At 39.0% G+C, this 27,266-nt stretch overlaps 1 protein-coding gene and 3 pseudogenes across 1 annotated transcript; 2 read left to right on the top strand and 2 right to left on the bottom strand.

Annotated features, from left to right (window-relative positions):
• Nucleotides 1-5,831: 5,831 nt before the first annotated feature.
• LOC114936791 (uncharacterized) lies at nucleotides 5,832-16,186 on the bottom strand. Its single transcript, XM_085479954.1, is given in 11 exon segments — nucleotides 5,832-6,193; nucleotides 6,509-7,198; nucleotides 7,201-7,233; nucleotides 7,236-7,392; nucleotides 14,071-14,628; nucleotides 14,665-14,762; nucleotides 15,049-15,222; nucleotides 15,353-15,466; nucleotides 15,559-15,615; nucleotides 15,712-15,792; nucleotides 15,865-16,186. Coding segments are annotated over 11 exon segments (2,646 nt in total).
• LOC146724405 (uncharacterized) lies at nucleotides 11,415-12,307 on the bottom strand (annotated as a pseudogene).
• Nucleotides 16,187-17,332: 1,146 nt separating the features above from the next.
• LOC146724404 (uncharacterized) lies at nucleotides 17,333-18,175 on the top strand (annotated as a pseudogene).
• A 5,800-nt stretch (nucleotides 18,176-23,975) lies between these two features.
• On the top strand, nucleotides 23,976-26,525 carry LOC146724403 (uncharacterized; annotated as a pseudogene).
• The last annotated feature ends 741 nt before the right edge of the window (nucleotides 26,526-27,266 follow it).

Below are 27,266 nucleotides of genomic sequence, written 5' to 3'. Positions count from 1 at the left end.
CCTCGGTAACAAATAAGATTTAACAATAAAAAACAAAAAGAAGCACGGGTACAATTTCGGCTGAACGTCACCTCGACACCAAGGATAATAAAAATAACTCTAATAGAAAACATGCTTGCTCGGGTTTGCATTCAAAGTTTTTTATTGCTGGAAAAAATAAAATAAAATTATTTTTTGATATACGGGAAAAAAATAAAGAATAGAGCATGTTAAATCAATTTGAGATACAAAATTTTATTCTATGCTAATTTTAAATTATTTAAAATTAGTAACGTTATTATAAAAAATGTACATAAAATTTATTTTTTGTTGGGATGTGAGCTTGGGTAGCGCAAGGATGGATCCAAGAAGAGAAAAATATAGTGTAGAGCTTAGACACGTTTTATTATAAGACAAAAGATCGTACAGCCAGAAGGACTAGACGGAAGAAGCGGCAAGCGCGTCGGAAGTTAGTACGGCCGGGATCGATTTATCGATTAGGTCGATGTATACATCGACCCATGATTGGATGGTCGATAGGCGGTGTGTATAGAAGATGACAGTCTTGACCTGCGCGGTTCTATTTGTGTATATATTTATGTTTCAACACCCTCCCTGAATCGCGATCCTATTCGTTTCTATCATTGTTTACTTTAACTAGTCCTGTGCCTATACCTTTTAAACATTTTTCGTGATTTGAAATACATAAGCTTTTCGTGAGAATATCCGCGATCATTTCACTTGTCGGTATATATTGCACATCTATTTCGCCTTCTTCATAGATTTGCCTGACATAGTGGTAGCGTATGTTTATGTGTTTTGATTTGGAGTGATGAACCGGGTTCTTTGTTAGCTTTCCGGCTCCTTGATTGTCGCAATAGATGGTTGTGGGTGATCCTTGATGTTCCCACAATCCAGTGTCTTGTAGAAATTTTCGGATATATTTTGCCTCTTTCGCAGCCTCCGATAGAGCTATGTATTCGGCTTCGGTAGTAGAGAGTGAGACAGTCTTTTGTTTTCTGGACTCCCAAGCTATTGCTGCACCTGCAAGTTTAAAGATGTAGCCTGTGCGAGATTTTCGGTCATTTATGTCACCTCCCCAGTCGGCGTCTACGAATGCAGTCAAGGGGTCGGCTTGTTGTTTGAAGATCAGTCCTTGGTCATTGGTTCCTTTTAGGTATCTAAGGACCCTTTTTGCTGCTGTCCAGTGAGTGAGATTCGGCTCCTGGTTGAAACTGCTCAATACGCTTATTGCGTACGCGATGTCGGGTCGTGTCGCCGTTGCCGCGTATAGGAGTGACCCAATTAAGCATCTATATAATTGTTGATCTACTGGTGGTGCCTCCTCGTCTGCTTCGAATTTGGCTTTTGGCTCCATTGGTGTGAGTACGTGCTTCGCGTCGCTCATCCTGAATTTGGTCACCAGGTCCATAATGTATTTGTGTTGATGCATCTCGATACGTCTCGAGTCTTCTGCTTGTCTGAATTCAATCCCAAGGCAATACGTTAAAGCTCCCAGGTCTCGAATCTGAAATTCACAACTTAGAAAATTTTTTATTGATGTGAATAACTCTGGCTTGTTTACAGCCACTATTAAGTCGTCAACATAGACTGCGATGACTATTACTTCGTTGTCTTTTTGTGAGGAGTAAATGCATGTGTCTGTGTTCGTTTGACGTAAGCCGTATTTATTAAAAACTTTATTGAGTTTGTGGTTCCACTGCCTTCCTGATTGTTTCAGTCCGTATAGGGATTTCTTTAGTTTGTAGACGTGGTCTTCGTATCCTGGTTTAATGAACTCTTGTGGTTGAAGCATATATATGTCCTCCTCTAATTCTGCATGTGTATATGCCATATTTATGTCTATGTGATATACTGCTAACTCTAACTCCACTGACAATGCCAGTACTGTTCGTATTGATTGTAGTCGTGCCACTGGCGCATATGTTTCCTTATAGTCGACTCCAGGTACTTGTGAACAGCCTTTTGCCACTAATCGTGCTTTACGGCGTTCTATCGAACCATCAGGGTTGTATTTTGTTTTGAGCACCCAGCGGGATCCAATTGGTGTTTTGTCTGCCGGGCACTTCGTGAGTTCCCATACTCTTGCTTTCTGTAATTCTTCGAATTCCTTTTTCAAGGCTGACTTCCACGCTTCATGGTGTGGTCCGGACAATGCCTCTTCTAGGGTTGGTTCCGTAGGGTCGTCGAATGCTAGCTGGGCATACTCCATGGTGATTGGAGTTGTGTTGTATATTTTCTTTGGTCGCCCTGGTGTTCCACTTCGAATGATCTTCGGCCTTCCTGGCCTTTTGCGTATTTCAGGAGTCATTGGCGTACGAAATTCTTCTTGGTTTGAGTTCTCCTCCATTTCGTCGCTTTCCTCCCCCGCTTTTTCTGTTGATTGGCCTTCGTTATTATTCTCATTGTTTATTTTGTCTGAGATTGGTTTTAAGAGGTCGACATCGAACGTTGATCTTGCCTGGTCCGTTGCTGACTCATTTATAAACTTAACATCCCTGCTTTTGATGATTTTCTTGGCTTCTTTGTTCCATAAGCGATATGCTTTTGATTCGTGGCTGTAGCTTAATAAGATACACTCAGTTGATCTTGGTTCGAATTTGCCCTTGCCGGGTTTCTTGTTCAGGGCATAAGCCTGACATCCAAAGATTTTGAAGTGTCTGACGCTTGGCTTCTCTTGAAACCACATCTCGTACGGGGTCGTATCCTCGAGTGCCTTTGTTGGGGATCGATTTCTTATATAAGCCGCAGTGCTGATGGCCTCTGCCCAAAAATGCAATGGTAGTCCAGCCTGTAGAATCATGCACCTGGCCATTTCAGTCAGCGTCCTGTTCATTCTTTCTGCTACGCCGTTTTGTTGTGGGGTATAAACTACCGTGCGTTCTCTTTTAATGCCTAATCTGTTTAGTCCATCTTCGAATTCTTTTCCACAATATTCTAATCCATTATCTGTGCGGATTATTTTTATTCTGCGTTCATGTTGGTTTTCAACTAACGCTCTGTATTTGCAGAAAGCATCCTTGACTTCGTCTTTTGACTTTAGCAAATAGACTTCCACCCATCGTGTTCGGTCATCTATGAATGTAACAAAATACGCCGCTCCTCCAATTGATCGTGTCCTCACGGGTCCGCAGACGTCTGAATGTATAAGATCGAGTGTCTTACGGGTATGTTTCGTTGACTCCTTGGGTAACGGTGTTGCTGCCTGCTTTCCTTGGGCGCATATTTCGCAGTCCGCCATTTTTGCATTCATGGATATTGGCAAATCTTGTACCATTTGTTTGGATGCTAGTTTTCGTAAGTCAACTTCATTTAGATGGCCATAGCGATAATGCCATTGTTGTAAGATGTTCCCTTCTTTCGATAGTTTCGTCTGCTCCTCCGTTGGCTTGACAAAGAATAGATCTCCTCTTCTGCGCGCCTCAACTATTACCTCATCGTTCCGATTGATAATATGGGCGTACTCCTTTGTGAATATGACCCGATGTCCATTATCTACCACCTTGGCTACGGATATTAAGTTTGTATTTAAGTCGGGCACACATAGTGTATTTTCAAGTCGGATAGGCTTATTACCATTTGTGGTTGCTACTGTTAGTGACACGGCTCCTTTTCCTTCGATGGGCGTAACTTTGTCTGTTGCAAGTCTGACTGTCTGATTTGTTATTGGATTTAGTTCTTGAAAATCGCCTTTCGAATGGCACATGTGGGAGGTTGCGCCGCTGTCGATACACCACTCCTTTGTAGGCACTATTTCTGTGTTCAACGCGATCGCTATCGAAGTTCCATCTGCTGTATCGCTCCAATGGTTTGACGACATTCCCTTGTCTGTGTAGCATAGTAGTGCCTCTTCTTGGGCATTTGCCATTGATTGTTTCTTCCATGGGTTTTTTTTCCAGCATTCCGCCGCTTTGTGACCTAATTTCTTACAAAAATTGCATTTGTAGGTTTTGCGGTGGGGTACCTCGTTACCTTGTGCATTACCACCTCCAGTGTTTGGGCTGTACGCCGGTGTATTTCCACTTGTACGTCCATACTGCTTGCCCTTGAGAGATGATTGTTTGCTGTAGAGGGCGCCGGCTGTCTCTCGAGATCCTTGTGAGTTTTTTCTTGCTTCTGCTTCTTCGAGTAACTTTATTTTTAACGCGTCTGGTTTGGGCAATGAATCTCTTGCCTCAATCGCACACCTGAAGTTTTCATATGAGGTTGGTATACTGTAAAGTAATAAGATGCTCAACAAGTCCTCGGCTACGTTGATACCCATCTCACCGAGTTTATCTACGGTATTAAAGAATTTATTAAGGTGCTCGGCCATTAACGCATCATCTTCTAGTTTTATAAAGATTAATTGTTTTAAAAGTGTTGCCTTACGTGCGGGACCGCTCGATTCATACACTTGTTCAAGTTTAGTCCATACCTCGCGTGAAGTGATGCAGTATTTTATGTGGCATAACTCCGCTGGGCTCATGGCTAAGATGATATCTGCTCTCGCCTTACGGTCATTCTTATCCCACGCCGCCGCGTCCACCGGTGTCTCCGGTTTTACGCGCGATCCGTCGACGTAGCACCATAGATCGTTCTTTACCAGGATTGCCTCCATGTGCACCTTCCAAGTGTCATAATTGTCCTTTTTTAACTTGTCTATATGCACACTTAAACTGGTTGCCATCTTTGTATTGACTCACACAGTTTACTACTTGCGGTTGTAAAGTTTTTATGGATTTCGCACGAGCACGTGCCTTCCCGATTGTGAGGTTATAACTACCTCTCTCGTTGGGTAATTTCGCGCACAGTCTAATTTGTGACTTACGCTTGCGGTGTGCACTGCGCTGGGCCCATAACCTGTTGGGATGTGAGCTTGGGTAGCGCAAGGATGGATCCAAGAAGAGAAAAATATAGTGTAGAGCTTAGACACGTTTTATTATAAGACAAAAGATCGTACAGCCAGAAGGACTAGACGGAAGAAGCGGCAAGCGCGTCGGAAGTTAGTACGGCCGGGATCGATTTATCGATTAGGTCGATGTATACATCGACCCATGATTGGATGGTCGATAGGCGGTGTGTATAGAAGATGACAGTCTTGACCTGCGCGGTTCTATTTGTGTATATATTTATGTTTCAACATTTTTCTTATTACATATTACAGGCTTATGTTATTACTATTATTAACGCTACTATATTACAAAATTTTACACAAAAAATATTTCCTAATACGCGTATAAAATATTTTATATTGCCAAATTTCAATTACTTTAGTCACGAGATAACCTTTTTCGACGGCCTTGTAATTCGCGGCTCACCCACGTACTCCCGAATTCGCGTTCGTTAGGGTCGTGCGTACACTCCGTTTGCGAAAATGTTTCACAACAACTACGACACAGTGCGAATAATAATTTTCCGTGCGCGCAATATGGGAGTACCGGATGAAATAAATCGCGCGGAGGAAGTATCGTACAACGTACAAGACCTTCGACGGTGTCAAAATTATAATTCGGACCGGAATCGATTTAAGTTGAACATTCATCGCCGATATAAATGTCGGGATGACCGGTAGGGAAAGCACCCGTCTTCTATACATACGGGTATAACGAACATACGTCTACGTAGCGTATTTTCTCCGCACCTGTGATTTTGCAAAGAGTCGCGATATTTTCCGTGCGTCCATCGAAAAATGCGTCGCGAGGATCGAGCGGTGCTGTTTTCACCACCGGATGACTCTCGAGAAATTCGCGCATCTCACGATTATCCCGCATTTTTCAATCAAAACTACACTCCCACTTTTCCGTCAGCGTGTACCCCTGCTGCCAAAGTCGCCACGAGATTGCGAGAGTTTACTCGTATCGCGAGTCAATCGTATCTCTACGTTCCTCAGCCGACGAAAGCGGTCTATTGCGATTTATCGGAAAGCACGACGTACATCCGTGCCAAAAGCAACCGTGGAATTGCAACACGTGACGCGACGTTACTCCCGTGTCTGATGTTTCTTCATAATAACCATCGACGAGTGTGCCGTCGATCATACGGTATTCGCGGGCACGCCCTGCGTGGTTTATAGGATGACCGAGTTCGCGCTCCTTTTTTAAATGCGGAAAGATGCCTTTACCCGATGTATCTTTCAGCCCGAAAGCCTTCGGCAAATCGGATAATCGCATTGACATATAATTCACGTTATCAATAAACTTTATATGTCCAACTGTTAATACGACGATTTTTGTCCCGTTCAAAATCATTTTCGGCGCAAGATTGACACGATTTTCTACGATATATTTCAAAATAAATTGAGCGTCAAACGCTTTCGCATTGTGGGCTATGCAAATTATCTGTTTGAAATATTTCGTCCTTTGCGTAGCAAAACTGACAAAATATTTCACCGGATCATTACAAAATACGAACTCTCGAACTCCGCACCAGCGACAACGCACGGAGATATCATTGTTTTGCGCGCACGCTTCACAAATTTGATGCGCAACGCAAAGTGTCGGGATGTGTCTTTTTACGGACGTCGTACCTTCGAGCGTCTCGTCCTGCCGTGTTTCAAAATCATAAAACACGAATGCTATGCGTTCCTTTCTATCTGTCAATGCCGATTTGCTCGTTTCTTTGTTATCAATTATGTTTTCTTTCTCTTCGACGGATACATCTACTGTCACGGTCGTCGCTTCTACCTCCGGAGGATGTGTCGACAACGACGGCTCGGTAGAAAAATTAACGTCGTTGCGAAGAGGTCTCATATAACACAAATGATTTCGAGATTGCTCCGAATAGCATAATCTGCAGTAAGAAACGCCGCATTCGTGCTTCGCTTTCGCTTTAATTATACATCCGCATTTATTGCAAAATCGTATGACGCTACAAACACTCGCAAGCGATTTATCGTCATAAGATTTTTCACTACGATGACGCTCAAAACACGAAGCACCGAAAAACGTCCGATTGCACGCGTCACATTTTACTATTCGCGCGTCGTCGGAGTGTTTGCACGGCGGCGCGGTGAAACATCGCGGACATTTATTCGAGCACCGGTGACCGCCACTTCTATCGTTTCGGAAGCCTACATTACACGTTACACAAAAATTACGAGAACCCGCAGCGGCTTTTAAATTTAATATAGAATTAAAATGGCGTGAATTCTCATAATACATAATATTTAGTCGATGAGAGGATTCACGCCCGAGAGAAGCGAGTATTGCTGTACCGTATACGGTTTCGCGCCGTGACCGAAAGTACTAAATTATATATAACAATAGCGACATTGACCGCGGCGAGATATCGCTGAAAACGCTCAATTTCACGGATCTCGCAACCCTCTTCGGGAATTATTACTTTGACTTTTTTAGTTAATTCCAACGCCCATTTGTGTTGTAACTTCGATTGCGGATGTCTTATAGCGTTTTTCACTGGGAGAACTAGTGCGCACTGAGTGCGCACTCGTCATGGGCAACGTGTTTCACTGGGCATTTCGGTGCGCATGAAAACGGTGCGTGCTGTTTCACTGGAAAGTCTAGTGCCGAGTTTTCGCACTTTAATGCAAGAATTCGGCACGAGCTCTGAGAGACGGTGCCAGTTTAGTGCAATCAATATGGCTGCGTGGGATGCACGATTAATGTTTGAATTGTTAGATTTGCTTTCTTCATCATCATCTAGCAGTGATGAAGATGATTTTTTACAACAAGAATATCCGCGAAAAATTCCAAAGATTGCAAACTTTCTTCAGGTAGTGCATAACCTTACGGATAAGAATGTAAGTATACATATATGTATATTTTATTATCTTTATAGATTATAATTTGTATTATTATTGTATTATTATGTAAAACAATAATGTGTTTTGTATAAATTAGTATCAATATTACAAATAATTATATTATTATAGTTTAAAAATCATTTTCGCGTTACACGAACAACAGCCTACAAGATAATAGAGATGTATGCACTTTCCGGATTCTATCCATCTGATCGGAGCAACGGAGGTAGCGAACCTACTACTCCAGAATTGGATATTTTGTCATTTTTGTGGTAAGTTGGTAATTATTTGTATTGTGTACTGACCTATCATTTATTTCTGCGTGAATAATAATTGAACATTTTATATATTATAGGTTTGCTGGAAATAAAGTCTGCCTCAGAGATGTGTCACAGAGATTTGGAGTATGTCATGCAACAACTTCTAGGCAAAACGATAGAGTGATTAATTTTTTAATTGACATGGCTCCAAAAATTATAAAATTTGAGAACAACGAACTCTCTGCAAGCGAGTTTTTACAAGTATGTTATTTGGAAATTAAACGTGGTCTACAATACGTATTGTAAGCTTGGTGTAAGGAGTAAGAATATTTTCAAGGAGGTTATTTTCGGTTAAAAAAAGCTGGATTAAGGACATAAGCGTAAGAGTAAGGTAGGAGTAAGAAATAAAATAATTTTATTTCGCTTACGCCGTTAATTCAGCTTGTTTAAACCAAAAATAGTCTTCTTACTTCTACTCTTACTCCTTACGCCAGTCTTACTCCACGTATTGTAGACCACGCTTTATTGATAGGGTAATATGTTTGTGTTTACACACACACAGGTATAAAGATATATATATACATATATATATATATGTGTGTGTGTGTGTGTGTGTGTGTGTGTGTGTATAGCATGTATGTCGATAATTATTAATGCTAATTTAACAATTAGGCGATTAAAGTGTACAGGGTTTGTCCGGAAAGTAATGCGTCGCATTTTTTTGTGACGCGACTATACATCGCAGAGCGATGGGACCGGTTGGGGAGGAAGGGGGGTACCCTTAGCTTTCCAACGGTAGGTCGCTCAATTGTTTCCATGCGCTTGGAGGGTTAGGACGGCTTATTCTGTGAACCTCTGCTTAGTGGTCGCGTCGAACTTGTGATGGAGAGAACGATAGAGCAACGCTATGCGATAAAGTTTTGCGTGAAGCTGGACAAGACGCCGCTGGAAACTTTTGAAATGCTCAAGAAAGTTTTCGGGGACGATTGCCTTTCCAAATCGCAGTCAAACAGATGGCACAAGATGTTTAGAGAAGGTCGGAAGGAGGTCGCCGACGAGGCCCGCGCAGGACGCCCGTCAACATCGCGAACGGACGACAATGTGACTCGTGTGCGCCAATTATTGAATTCAGACCGTCGAATGAATGTTCGCTTAATGTCGGAATTATTGAACTTGCCGAAAACGATTGTTCACGAGATTGTATCGGAAGACTTGGCCATGCGGAAGATTTGCGCAAAACTTGTGCCCAGAGTGTTGACCGATGCGCAAAAGCAACACCGAGTGGAAGTTTGTGAAGAACTCAAGCAACTCTGTGCAGATAATCCCAATTTCCGCAGCCGCCCTACAGTCCCGACTTGGCCCCGGCGGACTTTTTTTTATTTCCTCGGCTGAAAAGGGAGCTCAAAGGACAACAGCTCGAGTCGGTTGACAACGTACAAGCTACTTCGACGGCCTCCCTGAACAGCATCCCAGTCAAGGAGTTCCAGAAATCTTATGACGCATGGAAATCGCGTTGGCAAAAATGTATTGACGCAGAAGGGTCATACTTCGAACAATTTTAAGTTGTTTTACCTATGCGATCAATAAATTCTTTTTTAAAAAAATGCGACGCATTACTTTCCGGACAAACCCTGTATATAAATTAAAATTATATATAAAGATATATAAAATTAAACAAATCAAATATAGTAGGCCAACTGAACGAGCAAATAAATAAGGTGTAAAAATTTATTAATAGTTAAATAATTAAATTAACATTCCGTTACAGAAACGATATAAATTGTAAACGTTTCGACTGCACTACAGTCTTTATCAATACATAAAAGTTAAATATTAAAATACAAAGTTAAATGTTAAAAATACAAAGTTAGTTAAATATTAAAATATAAAATTAAAACGATTCTTCGCTGTTGACCAATAGATATGCAAGGCGATTGGTCTGAGATGCCAAGTTATGCGACATTTAAACATGATTATCGTTTTAACTTTAATAACAAATGTGTTATTCAGACTTCGCAACACACACTTAAAATATCGGGAAAAAGGACTTGTTAAAACGATAATCATGTTTAAATGTCGCATAACTTGGCATCTCAGACCAATCGCCTTGCATATCTATTGGTCAACAGCAAAGAATCGTTTTAATTTTATATTTTAATATTTAACTAACTTTGTATTTTTAACATTTAACTTTGTATTTTAATATTTAACTTTTATGTATTGATAAAGACTGTAGTGCAGTCGAAACGTTTACAATTTATATCGTTTCTGTAACGGAATGTTAATTTAATTATTTAACTATTAATAAATTTTTACACCTTATTTATTTGCTCGTTCAGTTGGCCTACTATATTTGATTTGTTTAATTTTGTTAATTTATACGAGCCTTTCATTAATTAATTTTAAATATATATAAATTTTTAGATTGCTGGTTTTCCTAATGTGATTGGTTGTGTCGATGGGACGTCTATTAAAGTTCGAACACCAGCACATAAAATAAAATCCACTTACGTAAATAGGCACGATATTCCTGCAATCACATTACAAGGTATATGTGATGCTCGAAAATAATTTATTGATGTCTTCACTGGGATTCCAGGAAAGATCCATGATTCGAGAGTTTTGAAGTTATCGGACATCAATGATAATTTACAAAGAATTTGTGAAGGAAAATTTCATATATTGGGAGATGCGGCATACCCTATAAGGGAATGGCTAATGATTCCCTATAGAGATTATGGAAATCTGTCCGATAAACAGAAAAAATATAATAAGAAATTTTGTTCAACGGGAGTACTGATCGAGAATGCATTTGGCCTTTTAAAAGGTCGTTTTCGGCAACTTACTGAATTAGATTTTCATAGCATTGATAAGATATCTAAATTTATAATTTCTTGTTGCGTCTTGCACAACTTATGCATTGACAACGATGATAACTTTACTTTTGATTTTGATGTTGATATTGTATTAGACAATGATGAAGAATCTCATCATGAAGGTGGTGGAGAGCAAGAAGCTCTACTGCGTAGATTAGGAGAAATGAAAAGAGATCAATTAGTAAATGTACTTTTTCCATGAAATAAATAACTCGATATAACAATTAAATTACATATAAACAATTATACGTTAAAAAATGTAATCTTTACAATAATACGCTAGTATATATCACAGTATAACGAATCATTTCGTTTAAACTAAAAAACAAATATATAAGCATATTACTTTAAACTAAAAAACAAATATATAAGCATATTACTTTAAACTAAAAAACAAATATATAAGCATATTACTTGCGATCTTTTCGATCATAAATAAACTTAAAAAGTAACAGTAGCTATATATATAGTTAACAGCTTTATATTATATTGCTATTTTGGTTTTTTCTTTGGCAACAATTTGTTACTTTTTTATTACTGTGTATTCTCTTTGGCGAACAACTTTCGAATTAGGTCCAATTTCTCCTTATGTCGCCTTTCCTTTGCAGCTTCTTTTTTTTTCAAATAATTCTACCCTTATCTCTTCATTAGTCCGTTTAGATTTTTTTGCCTTCGGCGAGCCATTGATAGCATGCTTTGCGAAATCAGTCTTGCAGATTTTTTCAGAAATTTCAGGTGTATTATTTAATTTTGGATATTTCACACTTTTAGCACTTCGTAATACCTCCGGTTCAATGCTGTCATCTGAATGTGCAATCTTCCGCAATTCTTCTTCAAAAGGTACCTCTTCTCTAGAACTACCTGATTTACAATTATTTTCCACTGCTTTTTTCTTTCTTTTCAAAACTGTTTTGAATCGATTCTCAATTTGTAATGAAGTTTTAGAAATGTTTAACATTTTCATCATATCTGCAGATATTTGTGTCCACATCAGTTTTTTCGTTTTAAACTTTTTCATTGGACCAATCTCGGATAAGTATGTTTCATATTTATCGAGCATAAATGAGGTGGCCGAATCGCTCCAGTGATCTAAATATTATAAAATTTGCATATTAGTAATGTATATTGTAAATCACAAATTATTGAATAGCAATTACATACAGTCTTAAAGCCTACCCAACAAATTTGCATAATCGCATAAACATATGCATAAAAAAATTTATTGGTCCATAAGCAAATGCATAAGAAAATTTACTAATCAATTTCTTTATGTATACGTTTATATAACTACGCAAGTACTAAAAATGCGATATTCAGTAACTGTATTTACCAATATTTTTTTGACTGCAGGCCTGTGATAAGTGATTGATATCATTTTCTTTATTACTACTTCCTGCTTGTTCATTCATCTGTGCAAAATTGTGCATATTTGCATGATATATTAATTCTTCTCTGCAATAATAAATATACAGATATACTTATTATATTATCTCACTAACTCTTCTCTTAGGGAAAATTTGTATTTCTCGCATTCATTCTTATTTCCCAATTATGTGATTGTAACAGCACATACGAGGTGTGTTCAAAAAGTATCGTGAATTTTGTGTTTTTTCAAAAATTATTTATTTATTCATGAATATCTATTTTGTCCCCTTCAAAGTAATCCCCACCAGATATTATACACTTGTGCCAACGTTTTTTCCAATCCTCGAAGCACTTCAAAAAATCATTTTTTGTGATCTTGTTCAGCTCCTCCTTCGATGCCGTCTTTATCTCCTCAATCGTAGCGTAGCGTCGTCCTTTCATGGGCCTCTTCAGTTTCGGGAACAAGAAAAAGTCACAGGGGGCCAGATCTGGGGAATACAGTGGCTGCGGCATTATTAGTGTGTTGTTTTTGGCCAAAAATTCGCGCACAAGCAACGATGTGTGAGCAGGGGCGTTATCATGGTGCAAAAGCCAATTTTTGTTCTTCCACAAATCCGGGCGTTTCTGGCGGATTGCTTCGCGCAATTTGAGCATAACTTGCAGGTAATATTCCTTATTGACCGTTCTACCCTGTGGCAAGAACTCATGATGCACCACGCCCCTGCAATCGAAAAATCGTCTGTTGTTGACGTGCTCGGGCGTCCGGCACGCTCTTCGTCGTTCACATCTTCTCGGCCCTCGGAAAACATTTTGTACCACCGATAAACGTTGCTTCGGTCCAAGGTAGCTTCACCATATGCCACAGTCAACATTCGGAATGCGTCCGCGCACTTAATTTTGTTTTTCACACAAAATTTGATACAGATTCTTTGATCCATTTTTTGGAATAGGCAAAAATCGAAGACAAGCCAAAACACGTGCAAGCAAAGCAGCTGTCAAAAATTAACTGAACATTCAAAATGGCCGTACTTGTCGGCATAAATGAGAAACATGAGTACCAACATAACGCCACAAAAAAATCGAAAATCGAATATACGTAACCCGCGGAAATTCAAAATTCGCGATACTTTTTGAACACACCTCGTACATGTAATATATATTCTACTTTTTACTTACTTATTTTCTCCAGTCTGTCTGTATATTTCTTTAATTTCCTGGTCTTCACTATTTATGACAAATAATCCATTACGGATAAGGAGCTTTATATATTGTGTGCTGTAGGAATCATCGTCTGAAAATAAGAAATCTATTAATTTTCTTTTATGTACATTTTGAAATGAGATGTATTTCACAAGTTGGAGGTTAAGAAAATATTGTTTACACTCTAGTACATTTAAATGTTATATACAGAACAAAGGAAATAAATTATTGTTATATATTTTAAAACTGTACAATGAAAAGAAATTACTCTGCATTGTTTTCGTGAAATGAAATTCTTATCAACATCTATTCTGGAATAACCTCAAAAACCAAAATCAGATAATATATGTATGTATATACTTACTCTTTAACTTATCATATAACTCTTGTTCGCTTGGATCGAGAGTTAAGTTCAATAGGTCATCATTGACCTTAAAATTAATGTTAAATCCTTCCATATTCAGGGCGACAAATATGCACAGAACTGCACTGAGAGTATACCAGTATGTTTAGCTGGAAGCGCAAGAAATTCGCACTTTTAGTGCACTCGGACAGTGCCATCTAAACTCAACGAGTTTTCGGTGCGCACTCAGTGCTACCCAGTGAAAAACGATATTACTTTATTCCATTTCTCATGCAATTCCCCCGTACGTATATTACCGCGTTCGCAATAAGTTTGCGCTACTACGAGAGAGCGCGGAAAACACAAGTTGTCGATATTCTTTATTTTGACTATTGAACGTTTCGCGATATTTTCATGCGTTAATGCAACGCGGCCGCGACCTGAAGGAACAGCGATGTTGAAAATGCGTATGTTAAACTGCTTCGCGATATCGAGTCCTCCCGCGCTCCGTGCTACCGCGGTCACGAGGCCCCAAATATCTTCGTGAGTCAAATCGCGCACCGGACGAAAGAAAAATCCCGCGGGGCCGTGCGATAAATTCGGCGAATCGAATGAAAAAAAACCTACGTCTCCCGGTTCGCTCGAATTTATTGCATACGCATGAATTTCGCGAAACGCATTTTCCAATAACCTATAAATATCCCCGCCTTCAGGTAACTCTTGTATCACGAAATTCGCTTCTCTCCCGACTATCCCGAATCTTCTAAACCGCCGCGCGTTTTCCCTAATTAAATTAATATAATTAAATCGATCATCGACTTGCCAATGTTGATGATATTGCTGTTGTTGCTGGTGTCGATGCTCTTCCTCCCCCACTTCCTCTTCACCCTCCTCTTCACCCTCCTCCGTCTCCCGGGAAATATCGCTGCGATTTTCTGCAGTGTTGTTTGCTCCACCGCCTCCGCCTCTTTGTACTGAAGAAAAAAAGAAAATTGTAAAATTGAATATAAATTATATAAAGTACTGTTATATTGCTTTTATTTTTATGCTTGAATTTAATCTTTTACACAATTATTGACATTATTATTTGACGAGATAACCCACCTTTTGGCGATTTCCGGTCTCGAGTAACGCTTCCGTACTCTCGAAGCTAATATTCCGGATAATAATTAATCGGTAAGCGTCGAATTACTAAAAATTTAAATTTATTTATTACATTCAAACATAAAAATTTTGGAAAAAGTAAAATAATTTGGCTACCTGTCACTCGAGGATCATCTTCTTCGCTCTCGCGATCTTCTTCTTCTTCCTCGAGAATTTCTTCTTCTTCTTCTTCTACTTCTTCCTCCTCGTCTTCCTGCTCCTCAAGCGCCTTCTCTTCTTCCTGCTTCTCAAGCGCTTTCTCTTCTTCCTCCTCCGGTTCCTCTTTCCGCTCTATTGATATTATTATAACATTAGAAATTTTGTTATAAAAATAATACATATATATTTTACAAGTTTTATATTACTTTGCTTATTCAAAGTCGGTAGTTTTGTAAGCCTATATTTTTAAATATCACCTTACCTGGTGTAAATATCACGCTATCCGCTGAGCTTACGACGATGATAGAATCGTCGTCGTCGGCATCGTCGTTAGCTTCGTGCATAACGCTGTTAGCATCATCGTCGTCGTCGTCGTCTCAAATAATATATTTATACATTAAGTTTCTTACTATATTTTTTACATATTTTTTTTAAATATTTTATTATTTCTCTAAAATGTTAACTTACCCGCTATATCGATAACAATTGGAACCGGATTTTCCGCCGGCAGTATTCGGGCTCTTCCTAAAATATTTAATTTTTAACAGTAATCGATATATATATATATATATATATATATATTTACAAATAATTATATATTTTACTCGCGTATAAACTTACGTGAGGGTCCTGCCTCGGGCTCTTCTGCCGCTCGTCTCTTTTGAGAGGGACGAATTATCGCGAGATTTACTGGAGAGTTTGCTACGAATTATTAATAACGATTTAAGTTTATAATTCAATCAGCGGCACGTTAAAAGTATATAAAATAATTACCTTTTATCTCCATTCTTCGTTGGTTCGCCAGCAAATAGGCGGCATATCCGCCAACATCCTTTTCTTCGTGCCGCAAATCTTTGCAAAACGATATAACTTCGGCGGCAATGTTTAAAAATTCCTCATCACCCCCGAAATACCCCAATCTGTACAGAACTCCGAGTAAGGAGTTTGAGATCGAATACGCGAATTTCTTGAAAATATAATAATTATTTTCCCGATCTTCTGTCAGGTGAAGTAGATACGTCTCCGGCTTTATCTCCCGCGATAAATTTGCTGCCAAATTTATACACGTAGATATCAGCATTTTCTGAGCCGACATTTTCACTTGCACTTAACTCACAACACGTGACAATAACACAAACGCGTACGTTCGAGAAACTGACAAGTATCTCGGACAATGTCAAACTTAAAATGTACATTTTCTTCTGTACTGTGAAAAATTTATACTTCACTTCTCGTCGAAAAATTCGACATTTTTCCTCGTTTAGATTTTGAAAGAGCGGGAGAATCGAAAAATAATTTCAATTTTCTCGCTAGCAATTTCTCCGTTTTTCACGAAGGAGGGGGTGAGGAGTATTCTTAATCTAGTTTACTCACCTATCGGATGATACTTTTCTTAAATTCTGGGTGTTTCTTAAAACTAAAATATTTTTTAATTTGTCACCTACCTTCGGAATGTGCTTTTTTCTTCACAAATAGGCGTGACAGAAAAATTTTTAGTTATTTCATTGGCGAGCGTCGATTTCTTTTCTGGCAAATATTTCAGATAGTGTTATTAAGTTTTACAACTAGTTTCTCAGTGTAGTTCAGAAAATCGTAAAATATAATTTTTTTTATTTTACGAGATACAATAAATTTCAAAAAATCAAAAGGATTGATTTTTCATCCCGTCATATATTGGTACATGTATTAAATCTCAGACTTTTTTTTTGACGAAATTTATTGATACTCCAATCTTTATCCTAGTCAGGCGTTCTCGAACTCGTGAATCCCTTGCTATATTTTTAAAGGATAAAAAATATTTTCAAATCAAATCTCCCGAGCGTTTTCTTTTTGTTTAATACATGTTTGTTTAAACATAAGAATTCGATTTGACATGAAAAATTGATTTTTCGTTTATTCACTTGCATACACAGATTTTTCTTTCGTCCTCTTTTCGCGTTACATGATCTCGTTTCTAGAAATTTCTAAATATTTCTAGAAATTTTTTTATTTAACGCGTACAGGACTGAACATGAAAAATCATAATTTTTCACGTAAAATACGTCTTCCCCACTTTTATTTTTTCAATTTTTGCGAAAGAGGGAGAACGGTAATATAAGCGAGTCGACAAGTCGTTCTTCCGCATTTATTTGAGATCGAGTTTATAGAAATACAAGTTCAAGGTACGAAAAAAGAATTCTTCGCAATTTTGCCATTTTACCGGGTTGTCCTGACTATTCGTGAAATTTTACAAGTGAAAACAATGGTTACGCGCAAGGAAGTAACCGGCTTTGCGAAATCCGATCGCAATCGCGATATTCGCAAGATAGCTAACAACGACGGCATCGACATCGATAACGCCAGAAGTCACGAACAACGTTACTTATTGTTATCGACGACGTACGGACTTAATTCTTCTCACACTAAGAAGATACATGTTGAATTGCAGTCGAAGAACGATGGCGGCTTCATGCCAATTGTTAAATTAACGAGCAATTACGCCGAAGGAATTTGTTTCGACGTCAACACGTGGCGTCAGTTTCAAATCAATATGGAATATATGAATCTATACTTGAATGAGAATCTAAAGATTAAACCAGATCCTATTATTATCGAGAATATTTCGATCATCTTCACTACTGCTTACGGAGCGAGGGCTGTACTGGTGGCATACAAGGAAAACAAGGATCATGCAACGGAAGATAAAGCGGAAGAAGAAGAAGAAGAATCTCAACCACCGTTGAAGAAACAAAAGACTTACACAGTTGCAATAGTGATACAGAAAACTACTTTCCTCGGCTTGAAACATAGTAGAAAATGCGTGGATGCACATTTGACGCAGCTAGTTTCCATAGTCGATAATGTTGATGCAACTGCGAGATATTTAATTAACGAAATAGAATTAAAACTTCCCTCGTCTTACATTGATCGTAAAATTATAAAACTTACTATCAAAGGCAATTATCAGAAAATTGAACGTAATGTACAAACGCAAATAAATAACTTAACATTTTTAGATGTTTACTTTAACATTGTATTTGTAGAATTACTTACGCTTCGATTTAATTAAATTCTCCGTATTATTTTGCTAAAACGCAAATCTTAATTTTTTATTTAAAAAATATCACTAATAAATAAAACTGTTTCTATCTTAAATCTGAACATTTTCTTTTATTCTCCTCCTCCTCCTCCTATAATATTGTTTCCTTGAGTTTTACTGCGAGAGTAGAACATCGCACTGTAGTTCGATCCTCAAGCGTTAAAAAACGAGCTTATTATTTCCGTCACAAGCGAATAGCATAGGCAAAAGCACCGCGTACATAAGCTCATCAGCAGCGGTGCTCGGAAAAACGCTGGTGCGAGCTCACCCCCGCGGAAACGCTTACTCGCGTCACTCCGCGGCGACGTATCGGCTATAATTCGCCGCGGTATTCGCTCGTACGCGTGTAAGAAAACGCTGGCGCGAGCACGCGGCGGCCGCGGATGGGACCCCGGAGCGTAAAGATAAGCTTATATCCTCCCCCGCCAAACTTTCTCTTTAATATTTTTAAAAAGACACGCGACACTTGCGTACATTTTTAAACACATTTACACTCACACTCACACACACACACACACACGCATTCGCTCATGTATTTACACTCTCACACACGCACTCACACGCGTGCGTAATAATTACTAAATTTTACGCAGCAATTTTTTCATTTATGAACTCGCAAATATAACCTAAATTAATCATTTCGCGAAATGGACGCGCGCTGGAAACATCCGTGGACGTCGATCGTCTGCGGACCTACGGGATGCGGAAAAACGATTTTCGTGAAAACTTTTCTTCGGCACTTATCCGACATGTCCGATGTTTGATTCGAGAGAATTTTATTTTATTACGCCGAATGGCAAGATGCGTATCAACGTCTTCAATGCGACACGAGTAAAAATAAAAAAGAAGAAGTTACAAATGATATACATAGGAACGGATACGGTAATACTCTGTTAAAATCGAAGAAAAATATAATCGAATTTCGCGAGGGGTTACCGCGACCGGAAGATTATTCAAGCAATCCGCTATCTCCAAAGTTAGTTATAATCGACGACCTTATGAGAGAATCGTCATCGTGCGACACTATCGTAGATCTATTTACTAAAGAAAGCCACCATAAGAATCTCAGCGTTATACTCGTCTCGCAAAATCTCTTTTCATCAAGGCCGAGGCCAGCGGGATATATTTCTCAACGCTAATTATATAGTAGTTTTCAAAAATCCGCGCGATCACGCTCAAATTCGCCATCTCGCGCGTCAAGTATACCCCGACGATCCGAAATTTCTGGAAGAAGCATACTACGATGCTACCTCACGATCTCACGGGTATTTATTGCTCGATCTAAAACAATCGACTCCAGACGAATATCGATTTCGCACGTGTATTTTTCCCAACAATACGACACATTACGTCTACATTCCTTGTAGATCGATAAATAGAGCAGTAACGGAGGACGTATAAAAAAGCTGCATTTACACGTGAAACTTGTCAATTGCGCAATTTTATTGAAATGGTAACACGCAAAGAAAAGGACAACAAAGAGAGACGTCGACGTCGTTGAAAAAATTCGTCCGCAATAAAGTTCGCCAGGCGGTCTATCGGCGAAAGAAACGTCTGCCTTTTGAAAACTCTTTGTTATATGAAAAAAAATCAAAGGACGTCGTTTTTACGTACTGCCGACAATAATCTGATAAAGTGTATTCAATAGTGTGTTTATAATACGCTCGAGAGAAACGTACCGCTCGAGAATCATGAAAAGTCACGTTTAGCCAAGCATAAATCTATCCTTCGACGCATCGCAGTAAAACGTGACAATTGGAAAACTAAAAGAAATTTGTTGGTACAACGCGGGGGATTTTTACCCTACCTTATTGCTCCATTGTTAAGCGCTATATTAACCAGAATTATCGGCAAATAAAAAATATATAGCGCTATAAATATTGATTTCTTTCTGGGTTAGAAAAAAGTTATAAAAATATTTGACACGTTCGTTCGTCATACCGAAAAATGGAGAGAGCGAAAAAAATAGTACTAATTTCTACAAAAAATCTCGAAAGAATGCGGCAAATGCAACAACGTTAAATACAGCTGGAAATAACGGAAACATTGTTGAATAATTTGCCAAAGAAAAAAAATACAACGATAACAAATGAGGAAAATAATAATAATAATAATAATTTCAGCGTACGAACTCCTGGAACCACCTTATCGCGACTTGACGCGGAAATGTGGCGTATTCTTAACCTCCCGACTCCCCGCGATGAAGGCGAAAGATGGAAATTGTATAAAGAAGTATTTCAGCGCTATCTTCATTTCGTCCGAGAAGCGAAAAAGCACTTACGCGACGATACGCGCAATAACTCCGATGACGTTACTAATGTCGACGACGACGACGATCAGGATAAAGATATCGAGTCGCGCACAGATGACGACTTTATGGAAATACAAACTCATGATAATACTTCGATCAGCAGTAGCGGAGCTGTTAGCGAGAGTAGTTTCGGGAAGAAACGTGCACAATCCGCGGAAAAGATCAAAGAAATACTCAGCAGCGTACCGCAAACGTATCGTTCTAAAGCAAACGCGCTATTGAAATATTTGCTAAAAATTCCGCCATCGAAGATTAGCTGGGATAAACACGGACTCGTGACTATAAACGGTGTCGTTGTAGAAGGGTCGAAAATTGGCGATCTTATAAACGACGCGATACGCGAGAGAAAAACGGTGAAAGCAGTCGGAAGAATTCAGTTTGCTCAATTGCTGAATGACATAGGTGCGCCATCCGGCCTTATAGGAAATCGTGATTTGATGACTATGCACTTGCGTAGATCTCTGCGTATTAAAAAGTCACTACTGCGCGCAAGCTCCATTTCGAAAACTCCGCTCGCGCATTCAAGATTGTTGAGACAAAAGTTAGACAAGACCGAAGGAGACTCACAATCAGTGTATTTATCCGTCACTGATGACAGTGACAATAATAAAACATTAAATGACGTGAATTCTTCGCCTGAGAAAAAGAAGGGTTTATTTCATTGGCGAACATTATAATAATGGAACTCGAAAAATTATATTACGTTCCCTTGCATTACGCTGGTTATTCCGCAACGGAGAATTTATCTCGAGCTGCTAAACTGAATTTTACGCGTAACGATGTCGTTGAATGGCTTAAATCTCAGGATGCATATACGCTACATCGTCCGGTGCATCGAAAATTTCCACGTTTACATTATAACGTGTCAAATATCGACGATTTATGGGAAGCAGATTTAATCGATATTCGTAATCTCAAGAGTTATAATGACGGATATTCTTACTTACTGGTTATTATCGATGTTCTTAGTAAGTTCGTTTGGGTAGTACTATTACGCGACAAAACAGCTACCTGCGTGACAAAAGCCTTCTAACGTATACTTTTGAGAAACAAAGAGCGTCAACCCGTCTACCTGCAGACGGATAAAGGTAAAGAATTTGTAGCTCAACCTGTACAAAAGTTCTTGAAAGAAAAAGACATTCGTTTTCGCGTGGCGCGTAATCCCGATGTTAAAGCAGCTTTAGTTGAGCGTTTTAATAGGACACTCAAGGAACGAATGTGGCGTTATTTTACTCATAAAAATACGCGACGTTACATCGATGTTTTACAGGATATCGTTCATGCTTACAATCATACCCGACATACCTCTATTAAAATGCAATCCGCTGCCGTCACGCGGGAAAATGCCCGTATTGCGCGTGAAAATATGAATCGGCGATAGAAAGTCAATGACGACGACGACAACGACAACAACATTAACATCGAGAAGAAAAAAAAGAAGCACAGCGATAAACAAAAGGCTAAATACAATCAGGGAGATCTCATGCGTGTCAGTAGGGCAAAAGCAGTCTTTGAAAAAAGATACGAGGCAAAGTGAAGCGAGGAAATATTTCAAATTCACCGCGTTCTCGAATGGAGAAAACCTCGCGTATACAAATTAAGCGATTTAGCGGATGAGAATATAGACGGCATATTTTACGAACAAGAATTAACTCCGGTCAATAAAGATTTGCAGGGGAAGAATTTATCGTCGAGCGGGTAATAAAAAGCAGGGGTCGCGGCAATAATAAACAATTGCTAGTTAGTTGGCAAGGATATCCCTCAAAATTCGACTCTTGGATACCCGCTTCGAGTTTAAGATCTTTGAATTAAAAAAAAAAAAAAAAAAATGAGAGAGGACGAATTTTATATGATACTCCCGAGCAATAGTAGCATGCGTTACTTCCCGGAAAATACAACCACGTGTTTCACCACCGAATTACCCCAACGTATAGAATTGCACGGGCGTTGGGAAGTAGCGCTCACGGAGATTCAGTTTCCGTGTAGTTTTTTACATATACGCGATAATAAAGGAATAATCAGATTTATCGATATCGACAAAAACAATAAATCAGTTAAGGCTATGAGAGCTCAAGTACTCGTGGGTATTTACTCGAGTATGCGAAATATTGTCGCTGGTGTAAATTTTGCAGCTAAATCTGTCGATTCGCATATCGTTTTTCATTACGGCGTTTTTGTGGGTGGTAAAGTTTTCATGAAACTTAACTGTAAAGAAAATGGTTGTAATATAATACATTATATAAATTTTTCCGACAAACTGCGTCGCATACTTGGTTTCGATATACACGTTAAAATAACGATCTTGTTTAACTCGATAGCGAGCCCGCTGTACCTACTTCATTGCTTGCGTGGTTTTATCACGAAACCGGTATGAAGATACAATATAATGACGACGACGAAAAGCTCGTTAAAATCGAAAGTAGCGCCGTCATACCCAACATTTTACCGTTGTGGGTCTACGATGAAGAAATGCATTCTCTGCTATTTTACGAACTCACTTCCACACGAATGTTAATAGCCGACGACCAACCGGGTAGTTTATTGCGCGGTATTCCCGACAAACTCTTTGTTTATTGTGACATTTGCGAACCTTATATCACTGGCGACGTACAGTCTCCTCTTCTTCGAATAGTTGCGCTCGACTCGCAAAATGATTAAGCGTTCGCATCAACTCGGATAAAACATTTTTCGCCCGCTCAATACATCACGCTGCGTCAAACGTGTTTCCGTACGATAGAAATAGATATGAGATCATCTGGGACAAAGTATACCATTCAAATTCGGGACGCTGACAATGACAGAGAAAACAAGAAAGGGAAAAGAAAAAAGAAATTGTTTGTTCGTTCTCTGTCGATGGATTATTATTCGGCATATTACGACGAATTACAGAAGGGAGAAGCTCGCGGTGGTGGAATTCCGAGAGTTGTCGTTGGATCGCCCTATCAACGCGGGCACGGTATCGGGAGTTTTTTTCGGAGGATTATTTAGACGCGTGCTACCTTATCTAGGCATTGCCGCACGGGCTGTCGGTAAAGAAGCTTTACGCGCGGGTGTTAATATAATAGAGGATGTAGAAAATAATACTCCGCTTAAGGTAGCGACTAAACATCGTTTTGAAGAATCGCGTAACAAACTCAAAAGACAAGCTAAAGAAAAAATAACTAGTCTCATGAAAAGCTCGGGATATAAAGCTGATGCAAAAATGCACGTAGCACATTTTCCTTTTGCCGGGCACGACAAGCGCATCGTTAAACGTCGTCGCGCGAGTAAGAGAAGTTCATCGAAAATGAAGACAAAAAAGAAGAAGAAGAGTACAAAATCTACGAAAAATAAGAAAACGAGAAAAACCCGTGCGGGTGTAAAAAGACATCGGCGAAACGACGTAAAATTGGCAAGAAACGTACCGTATCCGACATATTTTCTTAAATAACGATATTTTAATTCGCTCACATTTAACCACGACGAGGACAACGAAACAATCGCCGGAGAATAAGTATGTCTTTTCTTTATACACATTCAAGCGAGTGCTTAAAGAGTGAGCTCGATCTCTTTTCTTTACCGCCTACGCAAACCAATATCAAAAATTCACAATGGATTCATTACAAACTCGTGACCTCTCTGTCGGACGATTCACCAATAGAATTCGTCGTCCCGGGACACGGAGAAGAATATCTAGATCTCACGCATATCCTGCTGAGTCTTCGCGTGCGCGTGAAATCAGGCGACGATTCAACGGCTCGAGCTCCAGGAACGAGCGGCAGCGCTGGCACGGAGAGCGTCGCAGGCCCCGTAAATCATCTACTTCATTCCATCTTCAATCAGGTCGACGTGTATTTCAATCAAAAGCTCGTGTCACCACCAAACAACGCTTACGCGTACCGCGCGTACATCGAGACATTGTTAAATTATTCTTCACTCGCAAAAACTTCCCACCTAACGTCATGTCTATGGGACGCGGATACACCAGGTCATATGGACGATTCGCTAGAGTCGAAAAATAATACCGCTCTCGCAAGACGCGCCCATTACATTCGAGGCGGGCGAGCGATATATCTTATAGGACATCTCCATTGCGACGTCTACAATCAAGACAAATTCTTAATTAACGGTGTGGAAGTACGTCTGAGACTCGTCCGCTTGAAAGATTCGTTTTGTCTCATGGAAAGTAACGGTGCGTCGAAAATACATATTCTCGATGCTAGCTTACTAGTGAAAAGAGCGAAAATAAGTCCTGGAGTGTTACTTGCGCATGCTAGAATGCTGAGTAAAGTTATGGCCAAGTATCCGCTTACGAGAGTCGAGGTTAAAACATTCACAATTCACAGTGGCGTTGCGGGTGAATCATTAGATAATGTAATACTAGGCTAATTACCGAAACGGATAATAGTAGGATTCGTTAATAATAAAGCATTTAATGGAGATAGAAAATTAAATCCGTTTAATTTTAAAAATTACAGTACAAATTTCTTCTCTCTGTACGTCGACGGTATGCAAATTCCCAGTAGGCCACTACAACCGATTTTCTCGTTGGAAGAATCGCTTTACGTCGATGCTTATTAAACACTCTTCGCGGGAACGGGTATCCATTTCTTGAATGAGAGAAATTCTATAAGTAGAGACGATTATTCCAAGGGATACACGCTTTTCGCTTTTGATCTCACACCCGATTTGTCTGCTAATTGCGCCGAGCATTGGAATCTCGTGAGACATGGCAGTTTACAATTAGAAGTACGATTCGAAAAGCCACTTACCGAAACAATTAACTACATTGTTTACGGCGAATTTGATAATGTAGTTGAAATCGACTCGTCGCGTCAAGTCATCGTCGATTTTTCCGGTTAAAATTTTTATCGCCGCATTTACAACTCTCACGTCACAGCGTAGCCGATTCAAACTTTTCTGTATTTTTTTTACCTTCTCCCTTCTTTTCCACTTCCATTCGTTGGCAAGTTTTACGAGAAGAAAATCTTACGATGTTACGAAAAGAAATAGGCAGTTTCCTTCGAGACACGCACGTTGACGGTTCGTGAAAAACTTAAACCTCGTCTACAAAAAACGTAAAAATTTTTCATCACAACATGGATATAGTCATCGACATACAAGGCTTCCGCGATGCGGACGAGAAGTTTCTACCTAAGGAAATCGCGGTTGTCGCGATTGACGCAGCGATCGTCGACCATTGGATTATATTGGCTCCGTATCCGTTTGGAGAATTACCCGAAAAAGTAAGGCGGCAAAACACATGGCTCACGTAAAATTATCACGGTATCGAATGGTTCGACGGCGAAGCTAATTCAAAATATTTTACGTTGCGTTTACGAGAAATTATAAGATACTCGAGACACATATACGTCAGAGGCAACGAAAAAGCATATTACTTACGGAATCTACTTTCCAGAGAGATATATAATTTAGAAGATATCTCTTTAGCATTCAAAAATCTAACGGCGGAAGGAGTGTGCGGACAATATTGCACGCATCACGGATTTCGAAAAATTTTTCATTGCGCATTACATAACGCTTACAAATTAAAGCGCTGGCTACTGGAGCAAAATAATAGCGGCAACAGTGATATTCTCAGTGTTAGCCAACCCACTAGTTGTAGTTCTCTCGCAAATTTTCAATTGAGCAGTGACGTCGACAACGACGACAGCGGTCACGTAAGTGAGAAAACCTGCTACGGTAAAAATTACTTTGTTAGCAGCGTAAATGATAACCCTGTTTTAATTCATAATATAAAAACTCGGAGCGGATAGTATAACAGAAACAAAAGATTTGTCAAGCATCGAGCAGTCAATTGAGAAAAAAGAAGAAGAAGAAAGATTTATGGAGCGCAAATCGTCGTGCAGAAACGTTACAGCGGGAGAAGTAAAAACTGAAGTTATTCAAATAATACCAGGATCCGCGCGTTCATCTTCGCGTCAAAAAAGTGAACTCTTGCGAAATTCTACGGGCATTACGTCATATCGATGTCAAGCATGCGGGAGTTTATTCCGCCGACAGAGTTCCGAGGGTGTGGACGAGGTCGACGGCTATCGTCGCTAATACAGACAATCATAATAGATCTGGTGAACACTGGGTCGTCTTCTTTCTCGACGAACATGGAACAGGCACCTACTTTGATAGCTACGATCTACCTCCTCTGGAACCAGGATTTCTCCTTCGACTTCGACGAAACTCCGTCATCCATTGATGGAATACCCGTCAACTACAAGGACTTTTTTCACAAACTTGCGGACATTATAGTTGTGTATTTCTTTACTTTATGTCTATCGGATACGATCTTAATCAATTTCTTACTCTTTTTACCGAAAATTGTACACGCAACGACAAATTAATCGTACATTTATTTCAAAAAATTTTTTTTCCGCTAAAATAAAAACGTAATTTCTAATTCTAATATTATATTCAATTCAATAATTTTAATAACATATTTCTACGTAACGCTTTTAACTTTTATGTAACATCCATTTATATGAAGAATTAGTAATAATAAACTTTGCGTGAAACTTTTTACTTAATATTTTATTAAATTTGATAAAAGGCTGTTAAGAGCAGTAAATATAAAAATTCAAATTATGTTGGACAGAAAGTCATATATAAAAAAAATATATTCTTTAATATAATGTTTATTAATAAATTACAATAAAAGGTGACAAAAAAGAATTAAAACATAAGTACTCTTTAAATACAAATATAAAGCGAACGTTTCGATCAATATTTTGACCATTATCAACGCTGATTAAATTCTGAATTTAACAAATAATAAACGGTGTCATAACGGTA

Source organism: Nylanderia fulva, unplaced genomic scaffold (assembly GCF_048542155.1).
Source record: "Nylanderia fulva isolate GAGA-0341 unplaced genomic scaffold, ASM4854215v1 Scaffold134, whole genome shotgun sequence".
NCBI lineage: Eukaryota > Metazoa > Arthropoda > Insecta > Hymenoptera > Formicidae > Nylanderia > Nylanderia fulva.
This window is presented reverse-complemented; position numbering and strand designations above follow the sequence as displayed.